Here is a 20,799-nt window from a genome sequence, read left to right on the forward strand (position 1 = left end):
GAAACTGGAAATCATGAACAACTCATTTTAGATCATATAACCTCCACATTACACTCACCTTGTCAGATGATCAAAAACCATTGACAAATATTCAGACATTGTGCCTTAACTACGAAAACAAGACACCAAAATGAGGAGAAATGCCAACATCAGTGAATTTTATTAATCTTCAGCTCCATGTTCTCCTTATATACCAGAATCACGCAATCTCAGTTTACAGTTTGTTTCTGAGGGGAGGAATTAAACAGTAGAGCAGTGTAAAATTACTCATACAGGTCAAACTGTGTGTTATTCTGTCTCTTTTGCATATAACATCAACTGTTTCCAAAATCAGTTTTGAAATGACAGTGCATGTTAAATACTGAGCCCCCTGGGTTTGTAATACTGTACCATCCACCATCTGAACCAGACCAGTGACACGCTGTCTCTGAGCAGGTATACAAGCATTTACTCAACACTCAGGTTAAAAGAAAAACTCAATTTTTCACAGTAGTTTCCACCTTAAGACAATGTTCATCCTTCTTATGCTAGGAGTGAATTGTTTTACACTAGGCTATTTGCTTTTCAGCCAGTTTCACGTCAATAATTTCCACTGAAATGTTCTGCAAACAACCTGATTCATATTTGCAATCAGGAGACAGTGACGCAACGTTTCTATGGCTTGAATGCAACCCAGGGCTTTTGACATGTCAGGAAATTATTGGGCTCACTGTAAATTCAAGTTAAAATAGAACTGGCAATAAAAATTGCACAATTTATTCCCAAAGTCCTTCCTGGATCTAAAACAACACTTTCCTTACACACTGTATGTTGTGGTACATTTCATGGCATATCTAAATACTTCTAAGAACACAGTAGCCCTCTTGAATGTACTGAACCTATCCTCTAGCAAACAAGGTGGAGTGAAGTCACTGTGCTTCACCCAAACTGTCCTGTTTGGTCTTGTGAAAAGGGGAAGGGCCTGGTGCTACATCTAGCACCGTTTTCTTTGTATCAAGACATGTCGAAAAAATTTACCATGTCTGCATTTCACAAAGCTTCCGATCCTAGGTGTGCATCATGTTTCATTTTTTTTTACCCTAAAACCCAAAGTCATGCAGGATTGCAGGTTGGTTTTGTTCCCCATTGTCACTGACAGAAACTGCTTTAAACTAGAATTACTTCCCTTGCTCTAGCTATAAATAAACCTTGAGCTCTAAGATATATACTATATTCATATATTTTATATACAGCCATCAACTGACTGATATAAATCCTGTTTTTTTAATGATATTATTCTAAAAAATAAATAAAGTACCTGTGCAAATATCCACAAATCGAAGTGTTTCACATTTAAGACATTGGCGCCCTCCAGTGGCTAGTTCTGGGTATTACCTATACAGGTACACTGGAAGGAGCTGATTCAAGTCAAAGCAAAGTGCATTGAGGTCTATATTACCTAATGCTAATATACACCACAATGAGTCCAGGGAGAGGACAAGGACAGACTCCTGGTGCCCTTATTGGTTTTTGCGTCTCACCCTGAAGGGGAGGACAGGTCAAAACCACCCTCCCCGTTGGGCTCCATGAAACAGCACACACCAAACAGGACTGAGAAGATGCCATATATGGGTCTATAACGTGAGAGTGTTGATGATGGCAGAGTGTTTTCCTGTGAGAAAACAGGGACTCAAACAAAGAGCCGAGGAAAGCCAAACGCTCATTGTGAAGATAGAAAAAAGTTGGTGGTACATATGAGTGTGGACAGGTAAGGGTGGCATCCCTATTAAATTTAGGGAGTTGGAGAGTTTATCATGGGTGAGAAAAGGAAATGGGGGTGAGGAAGGGGGATATTTTGGGCCACTGTGAGCAAAGCCACAACTGAGAAATAGTATTAACAGTAAATTAGCAGCCAAACAACATGATCTCTGTAGCCTACGTAAATACCACAGTATGTTATTCACTAAAAACAGGGAGGGAGAATAGAAAGCTTTCTCAGTTTGTTCTGTTTCTTTTTTTTTTATTTATTTATTTTTTTTACATTAAATATGTACTGTATGAAGGCGCTGGGGGTTGTTCACTTTAAAGGCAATGGACTAAACAGGAGAAAATACCGTCCACACTGCCTTCATCGTGCCTTTTCCAGATCCAGAACACTCCCCCCTGATCCCCACAGTCATCAATGATGGACAGACCAGTTTATATACTGTGCCACAAGAAGAAGAGGGTGTGTGTTTCTATGTATGTGTAAAGGTGAGTGTGTAATCTGAGAGGTTTCACTGCTTGGCTGATCCACTTTTGGTGTTTCCCATCGACATACTGACGAGATGACTGAGGTGAGATCACATGGCACAAAATAGAACCAAAGAACTGCATTGCACTGAAAATACCCCAGACTTACAGTGGTGGGATGTTTTGTACGACATTTGTGGCTCACCCCTGCTTTAACCGCCTTGAAAGATTTCAACACTTTTGAGTCTGACAGTTTCTCAGGTATGTGTCGCTGCTGTTGTGCCTTCAGTGCGATGCTTTTGAAGAAAGGTAAAGGGATGAAACAAAGTGGGAGGATGGAAAATCCGAATTGCTGTTGACCAGCGCTGACAGGCAGTGAATCCAGCCAATCAGAAAGCAGCATGTAATGCACATGCTGTCCTTGCAGGTATTTCAAGTCCATCTAATTCTTTTAGAGAACCAGTATAGACGGCTTTTTCAATGAAAATTATGGTATGTTAAGTTTTACAACCTTAATACTTTAACCAAGTCAGATGTATTGATTTAATTTTGATATTGATGCAACCGGAATCTAAAACAGTCTTCTTTTTGATGCATGAAAATTTGAAGTTTGTTTCTCAGTGAATTTTATCTATATTTTCATTTCTGCTTGTCTCACGCAGAGAAGCTTATGTCTCAAGTTCAAGATCGGCCTCTGACTGTTTTTTTGTGCTCCATGTCAGCCTCTGATTGGCTGTTTCAAAGGCGTGTCAACCCTGCTCCCACTGACCTTAATCCATTGCAGTCGTCACTGCTGTATGTACACAAATCACAGCAACGCAACCCTCTGCGGCTGCTTGTCATGTCACTGAATCTGACCATCTCCACGTTTGTGCACGTTACCGTCCCCAGGTGATGAAAAGCCAGCAGGAGGAGAAAAAATGACCAGTGTACATAAAAGGTGACATATAAAAGAACAATTTAAAAAAAAAGGACTGGCTTGTCATTGCCGTCCAGTACACAAGAGATGATGTGTTTCTGTAGTGGTGAAAGTGACAGTGGGTAAAAACAATGATCAGAGCAATAAATAACAAAATAAAGAGTCATTATGGCTAGAGTAGCATAATAAAAAATATTCAACTAGATTCCATCTGGTCCAGGTCCAGTGGGTGCAGTAGCTCAGTGAAGACGTTGGCTGAGCTGGGTGGGGTGATTGGGTGGAGAGGGGGTACCTCAGTTTATGTGACTTTATGGGTCAGGTAAGTGTGTGTGCATCTGTGTGTGTATGTGTGTGTGTTTGTGCAAGGGGGGGGGGGGGTCATGAAAGAGACAGAAGGAGAAGTCTTTTCTCTCGGGTCCAGCCCCTCCATTTTTTTTTTCAATTATTTCCACCCCTCTCTGTTTGCACACACACACATCAACACTCACTCACACAAGAACACACACTTGTACGCAAACACACCCTCTGTTCAAAGTTCAAGGTCCTTAGAGATTTGGGTGGCAATGTCCCGAAAAGCTAGCGGTGCCCCCCAGAGTCGCGTGTAGCGCACCCCGTTAGAAGTCTCGGAGTTGCCTGTGGAAAGATGGCACACCTCGGCCTCGAAAGCCACGCGGCCCCCTGCCATGCCATGGGTACAGGAGAGCAGAAAGGGGCCAGCGTGGTGGACCTGGCAGCCACACCCGAGTGCCGCCTCCCGCAGAGCCAGTACCACCTCCGCAGGGTCCCGCCGCCCACCACCTCTCAGATCCCAGCCACGTCCGACGGCCCGGGGCTCGGACGCTTTTTGATACCCAGGTAAATGGCAACTAGGGAAAGGTGGGAAAACCAGAAAGATGTTCAGGCCTTGAACCATAGCTGTGACTCCTGGTCTCATAAATTTAAAAATTAATATAATCCAAGTGCTGTCAAAGCAGCTGCAACACATGTACTGACCTTGTGACCGCAAATCTCCTGATTCCCTCAGATTCATTTGTGACCCTGTAAGACAAACGGGCAGAGTAAGAGGTAATCCAATATATTACAATGACCAACCCACAACTGTTGGCATTGATGGCATTCAACAGTGGATATTATACAGTAGGACCAAGCAAGCATCAACAACAAGAAGCATGTGATGTGTACAACGGTGCACCCCCCCACACCCCCCCACCCCCTTACAGGAATACACTTTTCTGTTCTCTCAATCAGAACTTTTAAAGCATGCAGATATAATGCAGTCCTTTGACTTTTAATTACTTCTGTGTACGGTGCTACACACTTTCATCCACTGTTCCCCAAAACATGTGGAATAAACATTCAATGGGTTTCATCCCATCAACCCCAAATACAAAATGAAAACATAAAACACCATTTCTAAGGGTATGTTCAGGGTGATGATAAAGTCAAAGACTAGTCAATCTCCTATAACAATGACACACTGATCCTGAAACTGAAGGCTAAAAACAAAAGTCAAATGAATTTTGCTTGATGGCAACCATGCTTGAAAGCAAGTGTGAGACCTTGACAGTATGAAGATGATTAACAAGTCATGCAAACAAGCAATAATTCATAGATAAAGATACGAAAAAGTCAGGCAGGCATTCATGGACTGGAGCAAATTCCTGCATGACCAGGCAGACAGATGGGGCAGAACAGGTAGACAAAAAAAGAAGCGAGACATGGGAACTTACTAACTGTTTTTGATCCTTGTGGAAGAGTACAACCCGAAACTGATTTGTTTGAGCCCTGGCGCTTGGACGGGTCAAGGTTGACCCTGATGCCATGACAGGGGAAAGCAGAACAAGATAGAGATGGAGAGAAAGAGGGAATACAGGGTAAGAGCAGGGGGGTTGGGAGGAAGGGGGGTAAGAGAGAAGATAATTGAATCACAGGAGAGCAAGTGGTGAAAAAGAGCGCAGCGCAGGAGCTGATTGGCAAGGATAAAGCTGAGGTTTGATAAGATTAGACAAGTGTGATTATGACGACTGGGAGGGAGAGGGGAGCAGAGGATAATCCAGGGCCACAGAAGGGCTTGCCAAAAGGCCTGGGTGAATAAAATGTTCTGATAAGCATAGATCCATAGTCAGGCTGTGCCCAAGCTGAAAGGCAGAACCTCACAACAACAACAACGCCAGATAATTTCATATCATATTTGATTCGATCTAAAGTGAATCTTATACTCACCCCAGTGGCAAAACAAGCCTTAAATGTTAAATTGTAAAAATTGGAGGCCAGAAAAACTGAGGAATGAAAACATCAGGGCCCTGGTGTGCCTAGGAGCATACAAGAGCATGTGGGAGCCAGAAATAAAGTAAAAGCTAGGTGGAGTGTAGAGAGGTAGAAAGGACTGTAGCAACAGATCATGTCACAATAGCTCCAAAAATTAAGATCTTGTCTAAATTAAAGAAAATGTGGAGGCTGGGGGTCAAACAGGTTGAAAAGTATAACTAAAAATTCCAGCTATGACATTATAACTTCAACATCTGTAGTTAAAGGAATAGTTTGACATTTTGGAAAATATGCTTATTCACTCTTACTGAGAGTTAGATAAGAAGATCAATACTACTGTCATGTCTAAATATGACGCTGCAGCCAAGAGACTGTTTAACTGCAGCAAAATTAATCCGGCCCACGCTTGGGCCACGTGCCTGTTTTCTTCTGTCCCAGTATATGCACAGTTCCATGACCCTAATCTGGCCCATATACAGCATGATTGTAAGATGCTACACATCTGGACCAATTCTGGCACACACACAGAAAACAGCTAGACTGGTTCTGTTTAAAGTTAAAAAATAAACCTACAGCTTACTGATTACACATTAAACGCATTAATCTCATTAGTGTTACTAATGCAAACTATACTCAACCCCGCCAAGAAATAGTCCTGCACATAACCCTCTGTAAAACCACAGCTTGTCCTTTTAGGTTTTGGTTTCTTTATGCAATAAAAAAATACCTATAGCTAACACATTAGTGATTGAGATTTGACGTAGTCATTTCCCCCTGCCTCCAGTCTTTATGCTGAACTAAGATAACTATATCCTGGCTCCAGCTTCACATAAAATGAACAGTTCTGGGAGAAGTATCCATGTCCTTCTAACTCTTGAAAAAACACATTTCCTCAAATTTTTAACTATTCCTTTAAAATCTGAATCTTTTAAATAGTACTGACTGCAGGCTTTAGAGAACAAGTGGAGGCCATAAAGAGGTAAAATCATTCAGTCAGTTTTTTTCTGTGATAAGAGACTGTTTTGGTGTGTCACACCTAATCAGGAACTAAACCACGTCAAAAACTACTGTGTTTCTGGTTCACAAACGTGACCTGGGCATGCCTGCGGGATATGTGATATACAGCGTATATCTACCTGCGAGTGAGTTTAGAGGTCAGCTTGGTGAAGAGGTTGGAGGTTGCCCTGGTGCGGGCATGGGGCAGGGGGCTGGCATCATGGTGGGACAGGGTGGGTGATGTGGGTGGGGCCGAGTAAACCGGGGGCCCACGGTCCCTCAGCTGTCCCCCGTGAAAGGTGCTGCGAATTGTGGAGCCTCGGGTCAGGCGGCATCGGTCCGAAGAGGAAGAGGAGGAGGCAGCTCCGGCCCCAGCAATACTGAGTGTGGAGGGAGAAGCTGCAGGCATGCGGTGGCCCAGGGAGCTGCAGACAAGAAAAAAAAAATAGGAAAAATGATTTATACTGAGTAAATCACTTCATTAGATAAAAACCCTTCAGCACCAGTTGGATCGAGTTTGAAAAATAAAAAAAATCTGTGGGGTGGGGCTGGAAAGAAATCTTATGAAACTACCAGGGCTAGGATCTAATTAACAATAATACTGATGAAAATGCATAATATGCCCAAATCTAAGGCTAAATTGTGCCGGTTGAATTGCATTGTGGGAAATTGTTTTGAAAAAGAGGAAGAATGTGAAGAATAAAAAAAACTTTTTTGTCAGTTTTGAGTCTGAAAACGTTGATAATATGAATGCAATGCTATATCAGAGGAGAAAAAGCAGAACAGTTCAAAATATTAATGGAATTTTATTATAAATATGTAAATATTTGACCATATTTCCATCTAGATTTACCTTTATTTAAGCAAAAACATTACAAATGCACTCATTACATTTTTCGACTTACAGTTAAATCCTGACTGTTTTCAACTGTTCCTACAGCACAACTGAAATCCGATCACTGTTCACACACCAGCATACAGAACAGCTACACTCCCTATTCAGCACAATATCTGGCCTGTGGCTATATGCCTATGTTGGTTTCTCTATCTCTCTGTTTCTCTCTGTTTCTCTCTCTCTCTCTCCCTCTCTCTCTCTCTCTCTCTCTCTCTCTTTCTCTCTCTCTCACACACACACACACACACACACACAGACTTGCATTCATTTCCATTTACCCGAACCCTAACCACTGACCCAAAAATCTGCATTCTCCAAATCGGGGACATGGCTTTTGTCCCTAAACTGCCCCCAATTGACTGATCTGTAGTCTGAAATTTGCCCCCAAAGGTAGCCTATGACAGAGAAACAGAGATGCACAAGCAACAGAATCTATCTCCATACACCGTTTTCTTGAGTTAGCCTCTAGTGTTTAGCCAGCAAAATGAAACAAATATTTCCATCTCTATTTATCTTTGTCAGTTTTTTAGGCTGCAGGAATAATGTTAGTGAAACTGTTGAAAGTGAACCTGTGAATTACAAATTTGTAAATTCACACACCCTCTTAACAGTTGAGTGACAACTGCTTAAGTAAATATTGCAAGGCTGAATGACTATAGCATCCATCACGAATGTACCATTCAAGAATTTATTCTTTACAATGTGTTAATGTTTCACCATAGATCCATGTGATTTGTGCTGATGCAGCTCCATCAAACTCATGTAAGTATCACATGCTAGCTATGAAACATGTGAACCATCATGAACATTAAAACCTTCAACACAAGGTTGTACCTGTTGTCTTTGCCGTTCTGCAGAAGAGAGTGTCTGTCAGCGCCTGAGCGGTCTGTGCACACGTATGTGTTCCGGCGTGTCATGGCGCTTCCAGGGATGTTATTCTGCAGAGAGAGGAATAAGGTGAGAGGAAGATATTAGAGTCACTTTGGCATTCAGTGCAGTGAGAGCCACATTATTACAGAGTCACATTCACAAACCTTGAGCACTTTGTCTCAGAATATTTAAAAAGTGATATTAGCAACTGTAATCTGTATCAGTATCTATTTGTTTATTTCACAATAAATATCTGCACATGGGTCTATGTGAGAAGTGGGTGGGCTCTACAGCAGACATCGTCTAGACTGTGTTGTTCTGTGTTTTTTCATTTTCTACTGCCAATTTCACTTTTCTCATGTAATATACAAATTACACTTTAATGTTTTAACCATAAATCTAAATTAATCAAATAATAAAGCATAACTTGTATGTGAACCCTAACATCAAAGACATGGAAAAATAACAGTGGGAAAGAGCCAGAACTGCAGGAAGTAGCGTATAAAATGAGAGGGAGCCCAGTTGAACAGTAAGTTGGTTTGAACTGTCTGTGATGAGAAAATGAGAAAAAGACAAGAAAGTAAGCTCATTGGGCCGTAATACATAGTTTAAAAAAGAGGCTTGCGTGTCAATGCATGAGTTACCTAATGGGAAAAAATGAAGAAAAAGAAAGCTAATGACAAAAATCTGAAAAGCTCTCTCTGCCATTTCAATGCATTTCTGTGATGATCCCTCACTTGAGCGAGTCTGTCTGCTGTCAAGTGTTGTGCTTCAGTATCTGATTATGAGGTAAAAATAACACATGTGCAACATCTGCCACGTTTTATCCTACACTGCACAAAACATCTGGTGTAAAGTTGAGGATGAACCTCTCTGGATGTCTGACTGCTGAACCTAAAACCATCTACACCTCTGTGTTTTGGTTTATACTCTGGCAAATATGTCTCATGTTAAGTCCTGCTGCTTTGGCTGCTAACAGTCCCTGTTCATACTGTGCAGGCATCAACCAGCTGGATGACTTATATACTAAGGAAAAACTCTGCATCTGATGATCATGAGCCAGGATTCATGTTTATCTTTGATGGACACTGGATTCTGAGATCACTGCTGATTACACTGTGAGTATAATATCTGTGTGTTCCAGTTATGACTCTGAGAATAAGCGGTATGATGTTTGGGACAAACTGTATCATGGTCGACAGGGGAAAAAGTCTAAATTAATGCAAAAATCTAATATCTGTCGGTAATCTTGCCAAATTTCCACAGCTAAGTAGTTTCAAACTCAGGGGGCCTGGTGGCAACACTTACTGTGGTGGCAGTCATGTCTTTGCGGCGGTCTGGGATCTCAGACTTATTGGGGTTGTTGGCACTGCTGACCATTGGGCTGGAGGGAGGGAGGCTGTGGCTCCCCATCACGCTGCAACTGGCCTTACGTGAAGGCATTCGTCCCTCCCGCAGCTCCCGGTCGCCCGTGCTGGTCGGGCTCCGTTTGGGGTGCATGACGGGCATGGAAGGCCCACCTTTGTTGTGGAGGACAGCAGAGCACAGACACACAGAGACTCATATAAGGAGTATTCTGCAAACACAGTGCTTTACGTAAAATATTACTTCACACTGTGACTGGTTAAAGGTTCGATATGTAACATTCAGGAAACCCTTGTAATTAATGACCCTGAACTGCAGCCAGCATCCTGTTGCTCGTGATCGCCCTCCATAGATATATACATAAGCATGTCATCAGTCCAAACAGTGACATGTTGGTCAGGTTGTGAAAGAAATTCTGCCCTGTATGGCAATTGGATAGTGCCTATTTAAGGATTACTAGGAGAAGAAGAGCAGTCTACTTTTCCATTATTGCCCGACCATGAGGAGATTTGAACAGGACTAAATGGGACTGCAGATGAGAGACCTGTGGTGATGTAACGATGAGTGTATGGAAGGAACATTTAGCAGTGGCAGCATGATGCCCTGGACTTATTCACTGAAGCATGAATGTGGTCTGCTCTCATGTGCACCCCAAATGACAGACACACACAAAGAAGGATGGTACTGACAGGGATGGTAAGACCATGTTGGCCTGCCAGGAATTGTCCCGGTCGTCCTGATGACCAGTCCGACTACACAAAACTGAACATGATTGACAGGCATCATGCTGATAGATGAGATATACTGTAGATATGCCAACTATAAACTATATTTTAGACCACATTTGACTCTCCAGCACTGGCGCTGTGCTAAAATGACGTGTGGGATTCTGGCTATGCGAGACTATGGTTTGACATTATGTTGTTTTAAAATAGGATTTGTAAAGGGTAATATCATTATCAGCTGATATTGACCATAGTTTTCCCCTGATGTTGGTCACATTTTTGTGCTTACATGGAGTTTATGTTGGAGTTGGAGTGTGTTGTGCTGGGAGCAGGTCGTTTAGCGTTAGCAGACTCCATTTCTAAGCTAACATTAGCTAGTGTTGCACACTGTAGGGGAGTGGAAGAGAGGCCTTGAGACCAGGCACGCGGGACCGACCATAAACAAGCCCTTTACATAGAAGTCATTTTACCACAGACTGTTATAGGCAACTGAGAAAGTCTGGGAAGATTATGTTACGTTAAGTTACGTTGCAATCCATTCAAACACTGGGAATAAAGCATGATTGATACATTTAAATTGTTTCACATTCTTAAATATAGTACCTTTAAGTTCTTCATTACAAATCTTCAGAGCAAGTTAAAGCAATATCATCAGTTGATTGAATTGCAGACAGTATAACAAGCACTACTCATTTAAGATGAAAACTGCACTGATTTGCAGAGGCTCTGTAATGCCTTACGAGTAAATAACTTAGAGAAGAGACTCACAGAAGTCACTGTGTCGCCGCTGCCTGTGGTAAGTGGAGGCACTGCGCTGGGTCTTGCTATGTGAGGAGGAGGTGGAAGAGGAAGAGGAGCCAGTGGCTGAGGAGTGCTTGTTGGTCCCGTTGGTGATGGGGCTGGGTCGTACCCTCGCCAGGGACAGGCTACTAGCTGTGCGAGCCTCACTGCCTTCCTGTAACGTCACAGATAGAAAAAGTGTCAGAAAGTGTGAGCCAATAAGATGCCTGATGTTCTCAGCGTCACAGAGAGAAGGATGAATGGGGTTTCAGTCTCGCCAAAAGGTTTTCAATCACATTTCCAATAAGTGGGGCTGGGTATTGAACCTTTGTACTTTTTGAGAATTGACCAAAATGTGACTGAGCAACATCAAAAACTATCAAGCCACAAAATTTGGCATTGTATTGGTGTTGAATATTTGGTCACATTCCCTGAGCATCTTTGATCCTGACCACATAACTCCATTGTCAATATATCTGTACATGGACCACAACCAAGACAGTGCAAAAGAGGATGTGGAGGTTCCCATCAAACCTTTGTCTGTAGAACAATCACCTAACCGTGGTATTCTCTGAGACATGGTCAAGTTAGAATTATAAGTAAGTATAAATATTTAATAACTACTATATAATGCTTGTGGGAAGGAGAGTTAGATCTATTAAAAATGCAACAGCTGATGTTTAATTTAATAACCATGGTAAAGATATAGAAAGAAAAAGTGCAGATATACAGCACAGAAATCTAATAATTTAAACACAGTTTTGTAAATTTGTCTATTTTATTTTTAACCTTCTTTTATGGTGGTTGGTTTTAAGACCATATTAAACAGTGTTGTGTTTAAATTTTATATTTTTTGATATATATATATATATATATATAAATATATTATTATTTCTTATGGATGTGTATCATAGAAATATGGATACGTTTCATAGAAAGAACTCTATTTGGCAACAGTATTCCAAATTATTTAAAGATGTTGTAGTCAGTAATTTTTCATGTCCAGCTGGGGATTGAGGAGAAGGTCAGAAAGTAATTTAATTCACTGTTATTGTGCTAAACAGCTACTATGGCTGAATAAATGCTGTGGTAGATGTATGTAACTCACATCGCCTTTGCGGCCCAGCAGTAAGTAAGTGGCGGTGACCTCATTGTATTTCTGATTGAGCAGAGAGTCCTTGATTTCCTCTGGAGTGAAGCCCATCCCGACCATCACCTCTGAGGAACACAAACAATCACAGGTGAGAAAGAGACAGTAATACAATAAAACATCTTGACTGTCTTGACTCTACTGATCAGTTTTCTGCAGAATGGCAGCTGACTCACCTATGCGAGCTGGATCACTGTAGTCCTCAACAGGTTCTATATGGGGCTTCAGCTCATCCCCCTCATACCCTGAATTTATCCACTTATCCTTCATGACTTGCTGTAGAGACAGAATCACAGAAAAGCTTCAGCTGGGTTTGAATTTCACACGAGGTAAATTCAATGTTTGTGATATTTGGCACTCCTCACCTCTAGGGTGCAGCGTTTGGCGGGGTTGAGCACCAGGAATCGGCGAAGGATCCCCTCACAGTCTGTGGACATGTAGAATGGCACGCGGTACTTTCCCCTCAGCACGCGCTCCCTCAGCTCCTGTTGGCCACATCAGTAACATGTTACACATACAGCGCAAGCTCAACACAAACCAAGAAACAGCTGTAACATGAGTCATATGCATTGATGTTAGTTCTGAGATTAGATGATTATAGCAAATAAGTGAACTCAGTAGAGGACATTCTGACTTTTCACAACTGTCACTCTGTTTGTTTATGTGGAAGTCTCACTAACAGCATAACCAACGGGACATGAAAGTATTTCACACTAGTCTGAAGTTCTCTGATGAGACCAGCCAGTCTGATGTAACACTGACTGTTGCATAAAAAAGTAAATCCCCAGGTCCCTCACTGCAGGCAGTATGCTGGGCTGCAGTCACATGTGAGAGGGGTTAAATACACATTTGTCTTCACCCTCTGGTTGAGCTTTGGGGGGGCATTCATTGCCATCTGCTGGATTTTGGATAAAAATACTATTTTTAGTCTTTTTCTAACAGCAGGTTGAACTCCATGGTGCAATAACAAACAAAGACAAGAGAGGAGATAATTATTGAATACTTCAATTCATCAGTGGGGGTGACATTTGGAGGAGAAATCAAAAGGTCAATATTTGGCTATGTATATCTGTTATGTTTCTGACAGATATAAATGACAGATTGTTCTGTATTTAAATCTGTATGTATTTATTTCGACTTTAATCGTGAAGTTTTCTCAACAGCCGCTCTACATGTTTGAGGGTGAAAGTCTTTTGAGGTTGCCAAGGTCAGCCAACAGACACTGGGGCAAAACTGCAGGAAAAGCATGAAGCCACATTAACAGTGTCCTCTTCCCTCATGTCAATACACGCTGATGTGAGTGGCATCCTTGAAGTCCCATGATTTTCATCAGGACACACATACAGAGCATACTGATCATACTTTAACTGCACAATGTTCCACTCATAAACACAGGGACCAGTTTTTCTGATGACTGGAAGTAGCTTCAGATTTTTCTGGCAGAAATTCACCCAGATAAAAACAGATTAACTGCCTCCTGATTAACAATGAACTATCTGTTTCAACAACTACAGTCACACACAGACTAAATCCTTAGGGTACATTAAAAAAAAAAGCTTAGACTTGATGTCTTGATACTAGTATCTGTCTGTTCTGTGTTAATTTAGTGGATGGAGTTAGGATTTTTTTCATAATTCAGAATTCTGCTGTCTACAACCCAACAACTACCTTATAGTGCCAGTGTTTCTCATACTGTATACTGATTTATTTGTGGCATCCAACACTGTCTGCCACATATTTATTTTCTGTTTCTTTTTTCTATTTCAAATGGGTTAAATCTTTTTCACTGAACACTCTGCACAGTGCATTGATTCGCTCATCCCCTCTTCTGCTTGCTCTCTCTCTGTCTCTCTCTGTCTCTCTCTGTCTCTCTCGCTCACAAACATATTGACAAGTTTTTACTGTCCCTGTCTGTCACTTTAGCAACTCTCTCTGAGTTCCTGTCATTCGGGGTGCGCAGAGTGGGCTGCAGCACTGGGCTCACTAGCCAGTCACAACCCTCACCGATCTGACCCAAGTTGGTGAGGGTTGGTATTTGACACAATTTGAAGCAATAGCTGTGGATATTGTTATAGTTATTTATTTGTCTGCAGCAGAGCACCATAATTATATATTTAATAATTAATCTAAAAAAGGCTTCAAAGACCCCCCTCCCCCACTCTTCATCAGCTACTGGCACAAATACAGTCTAATCCTGTGGGAAACACTGTTCACTCTGTGCAGTCAACTACATTCACTTTGTATAGAAGTAAGCAAGTCGCATTCTAACATTATGTGTATGACCTACAAAATGCTATCACTGGATAGCATTTTGTTGGAGCTTGACTGATGAATCAGCTGAGTTGGTCATTGATTATTATATCATGATCATGATATTGTATCAATGAACTGTATATGTCAACTGAAAAATAACAATATATGGCAGTACACAATTGCCAAAAAATATTCTTTATGTATTTAAGAAATTAACCCTTACACAGTTTTCCAAATGTCTCGCTCAATAAATATATTTGCCATAATTCTTTCAAGCTGCTATGATAGCTGGTGAGCACAGTGGAGCATTTAGCATTTAACATCATTTCCTGCAGGAGTTGGTGGAGACCAAAATAAGGGCTAAAACAAGAGTAATTCTAGGACTAAATATTATTATTGGACAATTGACAGATGGCCAGAAAAACAACTCTAAATGAATGCTATGGGGGCTATGTGTCTGCTGGATGTGTGTGTGATTTGTAAATATTAGCAAACAGGTTTGCTAACACGTTCACCAAATCAACTTTATATGCTTATAAAATATTAGTGTTTAAAGCAGGTTGCAGGTTTAACAAAATACAGTGATACTTGTAAAAAAACATTTAATTTATGTTTAAGTAAAAAATAATAATAATAATAATATTGATATTGCCAATTTATTTTTATAAGCTTTGTAAGACTCATATATCAAATATGCATACGAGCCTCAAAAATTCAGTATTGTCGGGCTATAGTTTCTCTCTCTTCTCAATTTCAACCACAATTCACAGTCATTTTTACAGTAATATATATATATTAAATCATAAAGTGATCTATATTACAATAATTCAATAAGAACTATCTAGTCAGTGACTATAAGGCAATCCACAAGAACAAAATTTTTTTTTTTCAGGACATTGCTGGAGGGAATGAAACACAAGGGTCCTGGACGGCATTCAGTACCAGAATGCCACAGCTTCATGTCACACACTGAGTCACCAGGAAGCTACTACATCCCTGGATTTCATCCAGACATTATGCAAAGGCCTGTGTATCTGCACTTTGTGGCCAGGCAGAAATTCTACCACCTGCTTTTACTGTAACAGAACACACTTACAGAAAAGAAAACTACTCAGCCTTAACATGACGCTCAGTAAAGTGCACATTAAACCAAAGAATGGTTCTCCAATCATAAAATACCATACAATCATCACATTCAAGGGTTTAACCATGTACTGTGTAGAAGTCTTACAGTGTCCCTGAGAGCACAAAGTCAAACATCACACAATTCAAGGCCTATATTCTTGATTGGATGTACATGAGACATGTTAAAAAGAAGTGTGATTACTGAAAAGGCATTTTTTCCTCGACTCAATCAAATGAAAACTATGCATTTCAATATATGTAAAGCCACTGCTGTCACCATACTCCCCTGAGGGACCCTCGAGCCTCTGAGTCTACCCACACAGACAGAGAGACAGTCCCTCCTCCCATCCACTTGCCTTCAGGTTCTGCCCATCAAAGGGCAGTGAGCCGCTGACCAGTGTGTAGAGGATTACTCCCAGACTCCAGACGTCCACCTCAGGCCCATCATACTTCTTGCCCTGGAAAAGCTCTGGGGCAGCGTAGGGCGGTGAGCCACAGAACGTGTCCAGCTTGTTGCCCAGTGTGAACTCATTGCTGAAGCCGAAGTCGGCGATCTTAATGTTGGCGTCGGCATCCAGCAGAAGGTTCTCCGCCTGAGTCATACATACATAGATGCAGAGGAGAAAGAGGCAGGGATGGACGGAAGGAAGGGAGGGAAGGAGGGCAGAAAAAGGGATGTATTCAGAGAACAACACATTGTGGAGTGGGCAGGGGGTGGGGGGAGTTGGGGGGGGTGGGGTTGGGTGAGGGAGGTGAAAGAGGAATGAGAAAGTGGGTGGACACAAGAATGGGTGTTGTGATGAAGAAAAATAAAAAGAGCACAATTGAGAGACAGATGGGGTGGAGGGAGTGGTGCTTGCATGTTGTCCAACAACACAGATACTGGACTTGGCTCATATTGTATATATGTCACTGTGTGTGTTTAGGAATCTTTTAATCTACTACAACAAGAGTCAGACTCTGACTGCCTCAAACCCTAGGAAAAAAAAAATCAGCCTCTCCAGTCATCAGTGCTCTACTGTGCGATTAAAATGCTGAAGGGCCCTTTTCACAGACACAGATTAGGACTAGTCCCAGATTATAACTTTCAGTTTAGTGTAATCTGTCAGTGAAAGAAATGTCCTAGTCTTGGACTAGCCTTAATCCCTCATCTCTGAAAGCAGCCCAAAACATCTTCTGAGCTTTCTCACCTTCAAATCTCTGTGGACAATGTTCTTCGTGTGGCAGTAGTGGACAGCAGAAACAATCTGTGGACATGAGGACACAGACAAATCTGAAGTACTGACAATTACATGTGAGGACTGGTGCAACATGGGCTGGTTTATTTCGTACCTGTCGAAATTTGGCTCTGGCTTCAACCTCCTTCATTCTCCCATGAGACACGAGGTAGTCAAACACTTCACCTGTGAGTGAGCGCAGCAGAGCCTGATCAGTCAGGTCACAAAGCCAGAAGCATTACAGTCATACCGTTACTTGATTATATATTGCTGATATACACAATCAGACTCAGTCACATCAACTGAGTTATTAATATTTATAATATAAGTGCAGTCGTGGTGTCAACTTTAACTAACTAAGTTTGACATCTTGGAAAATCTATTCACTTTCATGCCAAGAGTTAAAATGGGAAAATCAATACCACTCCCATATCTGTCCATTCAGTATGAAGCTTAGGCCAGTTAGCCTAGCCTAGCATAAAGACAGGAAACAGCAGGAAACAGCTGGCCTGGTTCTGTCTACAGAAGTAACTAAATTTACTTATACGCACTCTAAAGCGCACTAATTAACATGCAGTACCTTGATTTATTTAAAATTTAAAGTGAGACGTGTATTTGGAAGGAAGAAATAAAAGTTGAATTCAGAAGCAGTGAAATGCACCCTTGCTCACTTCAGCACACTCAGGGGTTGTGCTGCATAAGTCTGACTTGGTCGGACCACGATCTCATGGTGGCTAGCATTCGCTAATGTTGGCAAAGTTTAGGTAGATATTGCTGTGTAGCTGACGTTACGCCTCTTGTCTACTGTTATATAATTTCAGTTTTATTTGTACAAAAACAAAAAATGACTGATTGCATAAAATAACATTAACCTCTGGTAAAATTCAGTGACCTGAACAGGGCCAAGCTAGCTGTTTCCCACCCATTTATAGTGGTAATGCTAAGCTAAATCATCTAATCTAACTTCCACTTGGAAAGTGAAGAAGTATATTTTCCAATGTGTCAAACTATGATAAAATACAAAACTAAAAAAATACATACCATAAAACAAACATCTAAACGCACTGTACAAGTTCACATAGAATGATATGAATCGACAACCTTGAAAATGTACTTGAAGGGAGATGAAAGACCAAATATTCAGACTAAAACAAAATACATACAACCCCACTCCTCACAAGAATGTTTGTACAGTCCCTTATTTGTTGTTTAAATAACATTATGTTTGAGTAGCTGCTAGATTTTGGAGCAAACTGCCATTGGATATCATACTGAATATAAAGATAGACTGTACATTTTGGTCTTCACAGGCATTCAGGCACTGCTACAGCTCCCTTATACTTCCTTATGGCCTTTTTATCCGTGACTTAAAAGGTAATATGGGCCTGAGAGAAAGCCACATTTGAAACTGTCTGTGACATTCTCCAAGGTCACACTGAGCAAATGATATGGTCTGAGCCAGAACACAGAAAAAAGGGATTGGTGAGAAGAAACTGACACAAATAGAAACATAAAAGAGACTAATGGAAGCAAAAAGAAAAGGAGACATTAGATGCAACATGCTGGCATTACTCCTGAAAGTGTGTTAAAAGTCTGTTTAAACAGCAGCACCATTACTGCACTTGGACTGCTCACTTATTTATGCTGTGGTTCCATAGACTATTAAGTTTGAATGTAGCACTGTACAGCACCGATTAGGAGAGAGTCTGCAGTCATCTTTAATTTAAAGACACTGCCTTTCCTATCAGATCAAGAGGAAACACATCTGTACGCTGTATTTTTACTGTACATGGTCTCATTTCAGGATTCCCAAACATCACCTGTTCAGATGGATAAAATAAATAGGTGAATGTCACTTAAAGTCTAGAATAAGTGACGTCAGAAAAATAAAAAGCATTCCAACATAATTATATTATTATCATAATTAATTATATTGAAACAAACTGATGCACACTGTAAAATAGAATAAAAATCCCTTTTAATTCCCATCTGTAAAGGGAATCAAGGTGTAGATCTCAAAGGAACATTTCAACATTGGACAAATATGCTTATTTGTATTCTAACCAAAATGACATGAGAAGACCAATACCACTCATTCTTATTCTTGGTCTATTAAATATAATGTTCAGTGATCAGACTTAGCTTAGCATAAAGACTGGAAGCAGGGTAGCCTGGCTCTGTCCAAAGGTAGCAAAATATTTACATATCAACACCTTATTAATGAGCACATTACAGATCAGCTATTTAATGTGTACAATAAACGTCAGTGTTCAAGTTGTAGCTTTACTGGGGGCTATGTATGGGACTATTTCTTGGCTGGGCACAGTGATTTCCTTGAATTGCCACGGATTGCCTTACAAACTTATTATTATTTTTTAAAATACATACAGTGAATAACCTTAAATAGGACAAAAGTATACGTTAAACTGCCCAGGAAAAAAATTACAATTAAAATTAAATTCCACCTTTAATGCATCAATTGACATAAATGAAACCTTGAATGTTAATACAAACAATTCCTACAGCTGCCTGAACCTTTGTTGAAGACTTACAATCCCCATACAAAGGCAGTGTTGGACCAGCTGGAAAAATGAAGGTGTTGTAAAACTTCTGCCTGGTAGTTTAAGTAAATATTTACATATATGGTGTCTGCATCCCTAGAATAATAGCTTTATTTGTACAGTATATATGTTGCATGTACCGTATATATTATTCTGTTCAAGTTAAGAAAAAACAACGTTGGACGGAGCTATGCTAGCTGTTTCCCACTGCTTCCAGTCTTTTTGCTAAAGTAAGCTAATCTGGTTCTAGCTTTATATTTTGTACAAACATGAGAGTGAAATATAGACATCAACGCAAATAAGAATATTTCCCAAAATGTCAAACTTTTTCATTAAGCTGCATTCAAATGGAGAAACTAAACTATGTTATAATCAAAATACTGATCACACATCAAGAATTTCCTGTTGCAGCTGAATTTAAAAAGCTGCAGTTCAACCAAATTGGTGACCGTCTGCATCATTTGCTCTCATACCATTTCCTGGACATGACTGTCGATGTACCCACCTCCACTGGCGTACTCCATGATTAGGTAAAGGGTCTTATCCGTCTCAATCACCTCAAACAGCTGCACTGTGGCCCAAAACAGAATCAGATTAAAATCAAATATATATAAACAAATCCTGCTCATGTTATAAATAATAGCACAGCCGTCTGCCAGTCTGTCTTAATACTGAGGAACCTGCTGTTACTGCTGTGGGGGTTTTTGATCCATATGACATTTCAGCTTTAGAAAATCCCAGCTCGTGACCTCTGTATGAGGCCTGAGACATCACTTACTAGACTTCGGTCAATGAATGCTCTGAAGCTTATTTAAAGCATTATACTCTCGTCTGGTCACACATAGAAGCAAATCTCTCACATATGCATGCAGATGGATGCACACTCATACACACAAACATAAAGTCCATGGAGATGTGTGCGTCTTACCTATGTTAGGGTGATTTAAGCCTTTCATTATTCGTACCTCCCGAAAGAGCTGGGAAGAAGAGACAGAATATTAATGATAATGTGGGTCATAAATAAAATCCAATCATCGCCTTTGAGTGTTGAACACTGTCTATTCACACTGCAGTAAATCTATGAGAGCACTGTTGTTATCATGTTTATAGCAATACATTTTAGTATAGAACCATGTATGTTCCCTTCTGTCTCAGCCTTCTCTGACTTATTATCCTTTAGGTCCCAAAATTCACATGACTGCAAGCTATCAGCTCCTCCGGCAAAACTCTGTAAGGCTAATTTTGTTATTTCTTTTTTCTGAGTGGCACAAAAGGTGGAAAGATTTCTTTTAATTAAATTGCAAAAATTGTTCTTAAGCTCTTGCAAACATACAATTTAAATTCACAGTGACTTAAAGGTGCTATGTGCAAGTTTTCACAGGTGGTGGTGATAATAGACAAAAACAAGAGTTTTCTCCACTGCTGGAGACAGCGCTTATCGAGTAAAAGAATGACGTTTGATGC

General features: G+C 40.7%; 1 protein-coding gene across 2 annotated transcripts in view; it reads right to left on the minus strand.

Moving 5' to 3' along the window:
• Positions 1-141: 141 nt before the first annotated feature.
• The window catches only part of mark4a (MAP/microtubule affinity-regulating kinase 4a), a 28,694-nt gene continuing 8,036 nt past the window's right edge, over positions 142-20,799 (minus strand). The window contains exons 4-18 of one of the 2 annotated variants that reach the window (XM_071460501.1): positions 20,264-20,312; positions 19,841-19,906; positions 16,890-16,960; positions 16,748-16,804; positions 15,914-16,150; positions 12,545-12,664; positions 12,356-12,455; positions 12,138-12,247; positions 11,018-11,204; positions 9,468-9,679; positions 8,124-8,227; positions 6,535-6,819; positions 4,861-4,943; positions 4,124-4,168; positions 142-3,996 (exon numbers count right to left, since the gene is read on the minus strand). In XM_071460501.1, the coding sequence (XP_071316602.1) occupies positions 3,932-3,996; positions 4,124-4,168; positions 4,861-4,943; positions 6,535-6,819; positions 8,124-8,227; positions 9,468-9,679; positions 11,018-11,204; positions 12,138-12,247; positions 12,356-12,455; positions 12,545-12,664; positions 15,914-16,150; positions 16,748-16,804; positions 16,890-16,960; positions 19,841-19,906; positions 20,264-20,312 (1,791 nt within the window). In that variant the 3' untranslated portion in view covers positions 142-3,931. The remainder of the gene's footprint in view (positions 3,997-4,123; positions 4,169-4,860; positions 4,944-6,534; positions 6,820-8,123; positions 8,228-9,467; positions 9,680-11,017; positions 11,205-12,137; positions 12,248-12,355; positions 12,456-12,544; positions 12,665-15,913; positions 16,151-16,747; positions 16,805-16,889; positions 16,961-19,840; positions 19,907-20,263; positions 20,313-20,799) is intronic. The other variant, XM_071460500.1, reaches the window with a different exon arrangement.

Source organism: Trachinotus anak, unplaced genomic scaffold (genome assembly GCF_046630095.1).
Source record: "Trachinotus anak isolate AG129_WGS33_773 ecotype Australia unplaced genomic scaffold, CSIRO_AGI_Tana_v1 ptg000024l, whole genome shotgun sequence".
In the NCBI taxonomy this organism is placed as follows: Eukaryota; Metazoa; Chordata; class Actinopteri; order Carangiformes; family Carangidae; genus Trachinotus; species Trachinotus anak.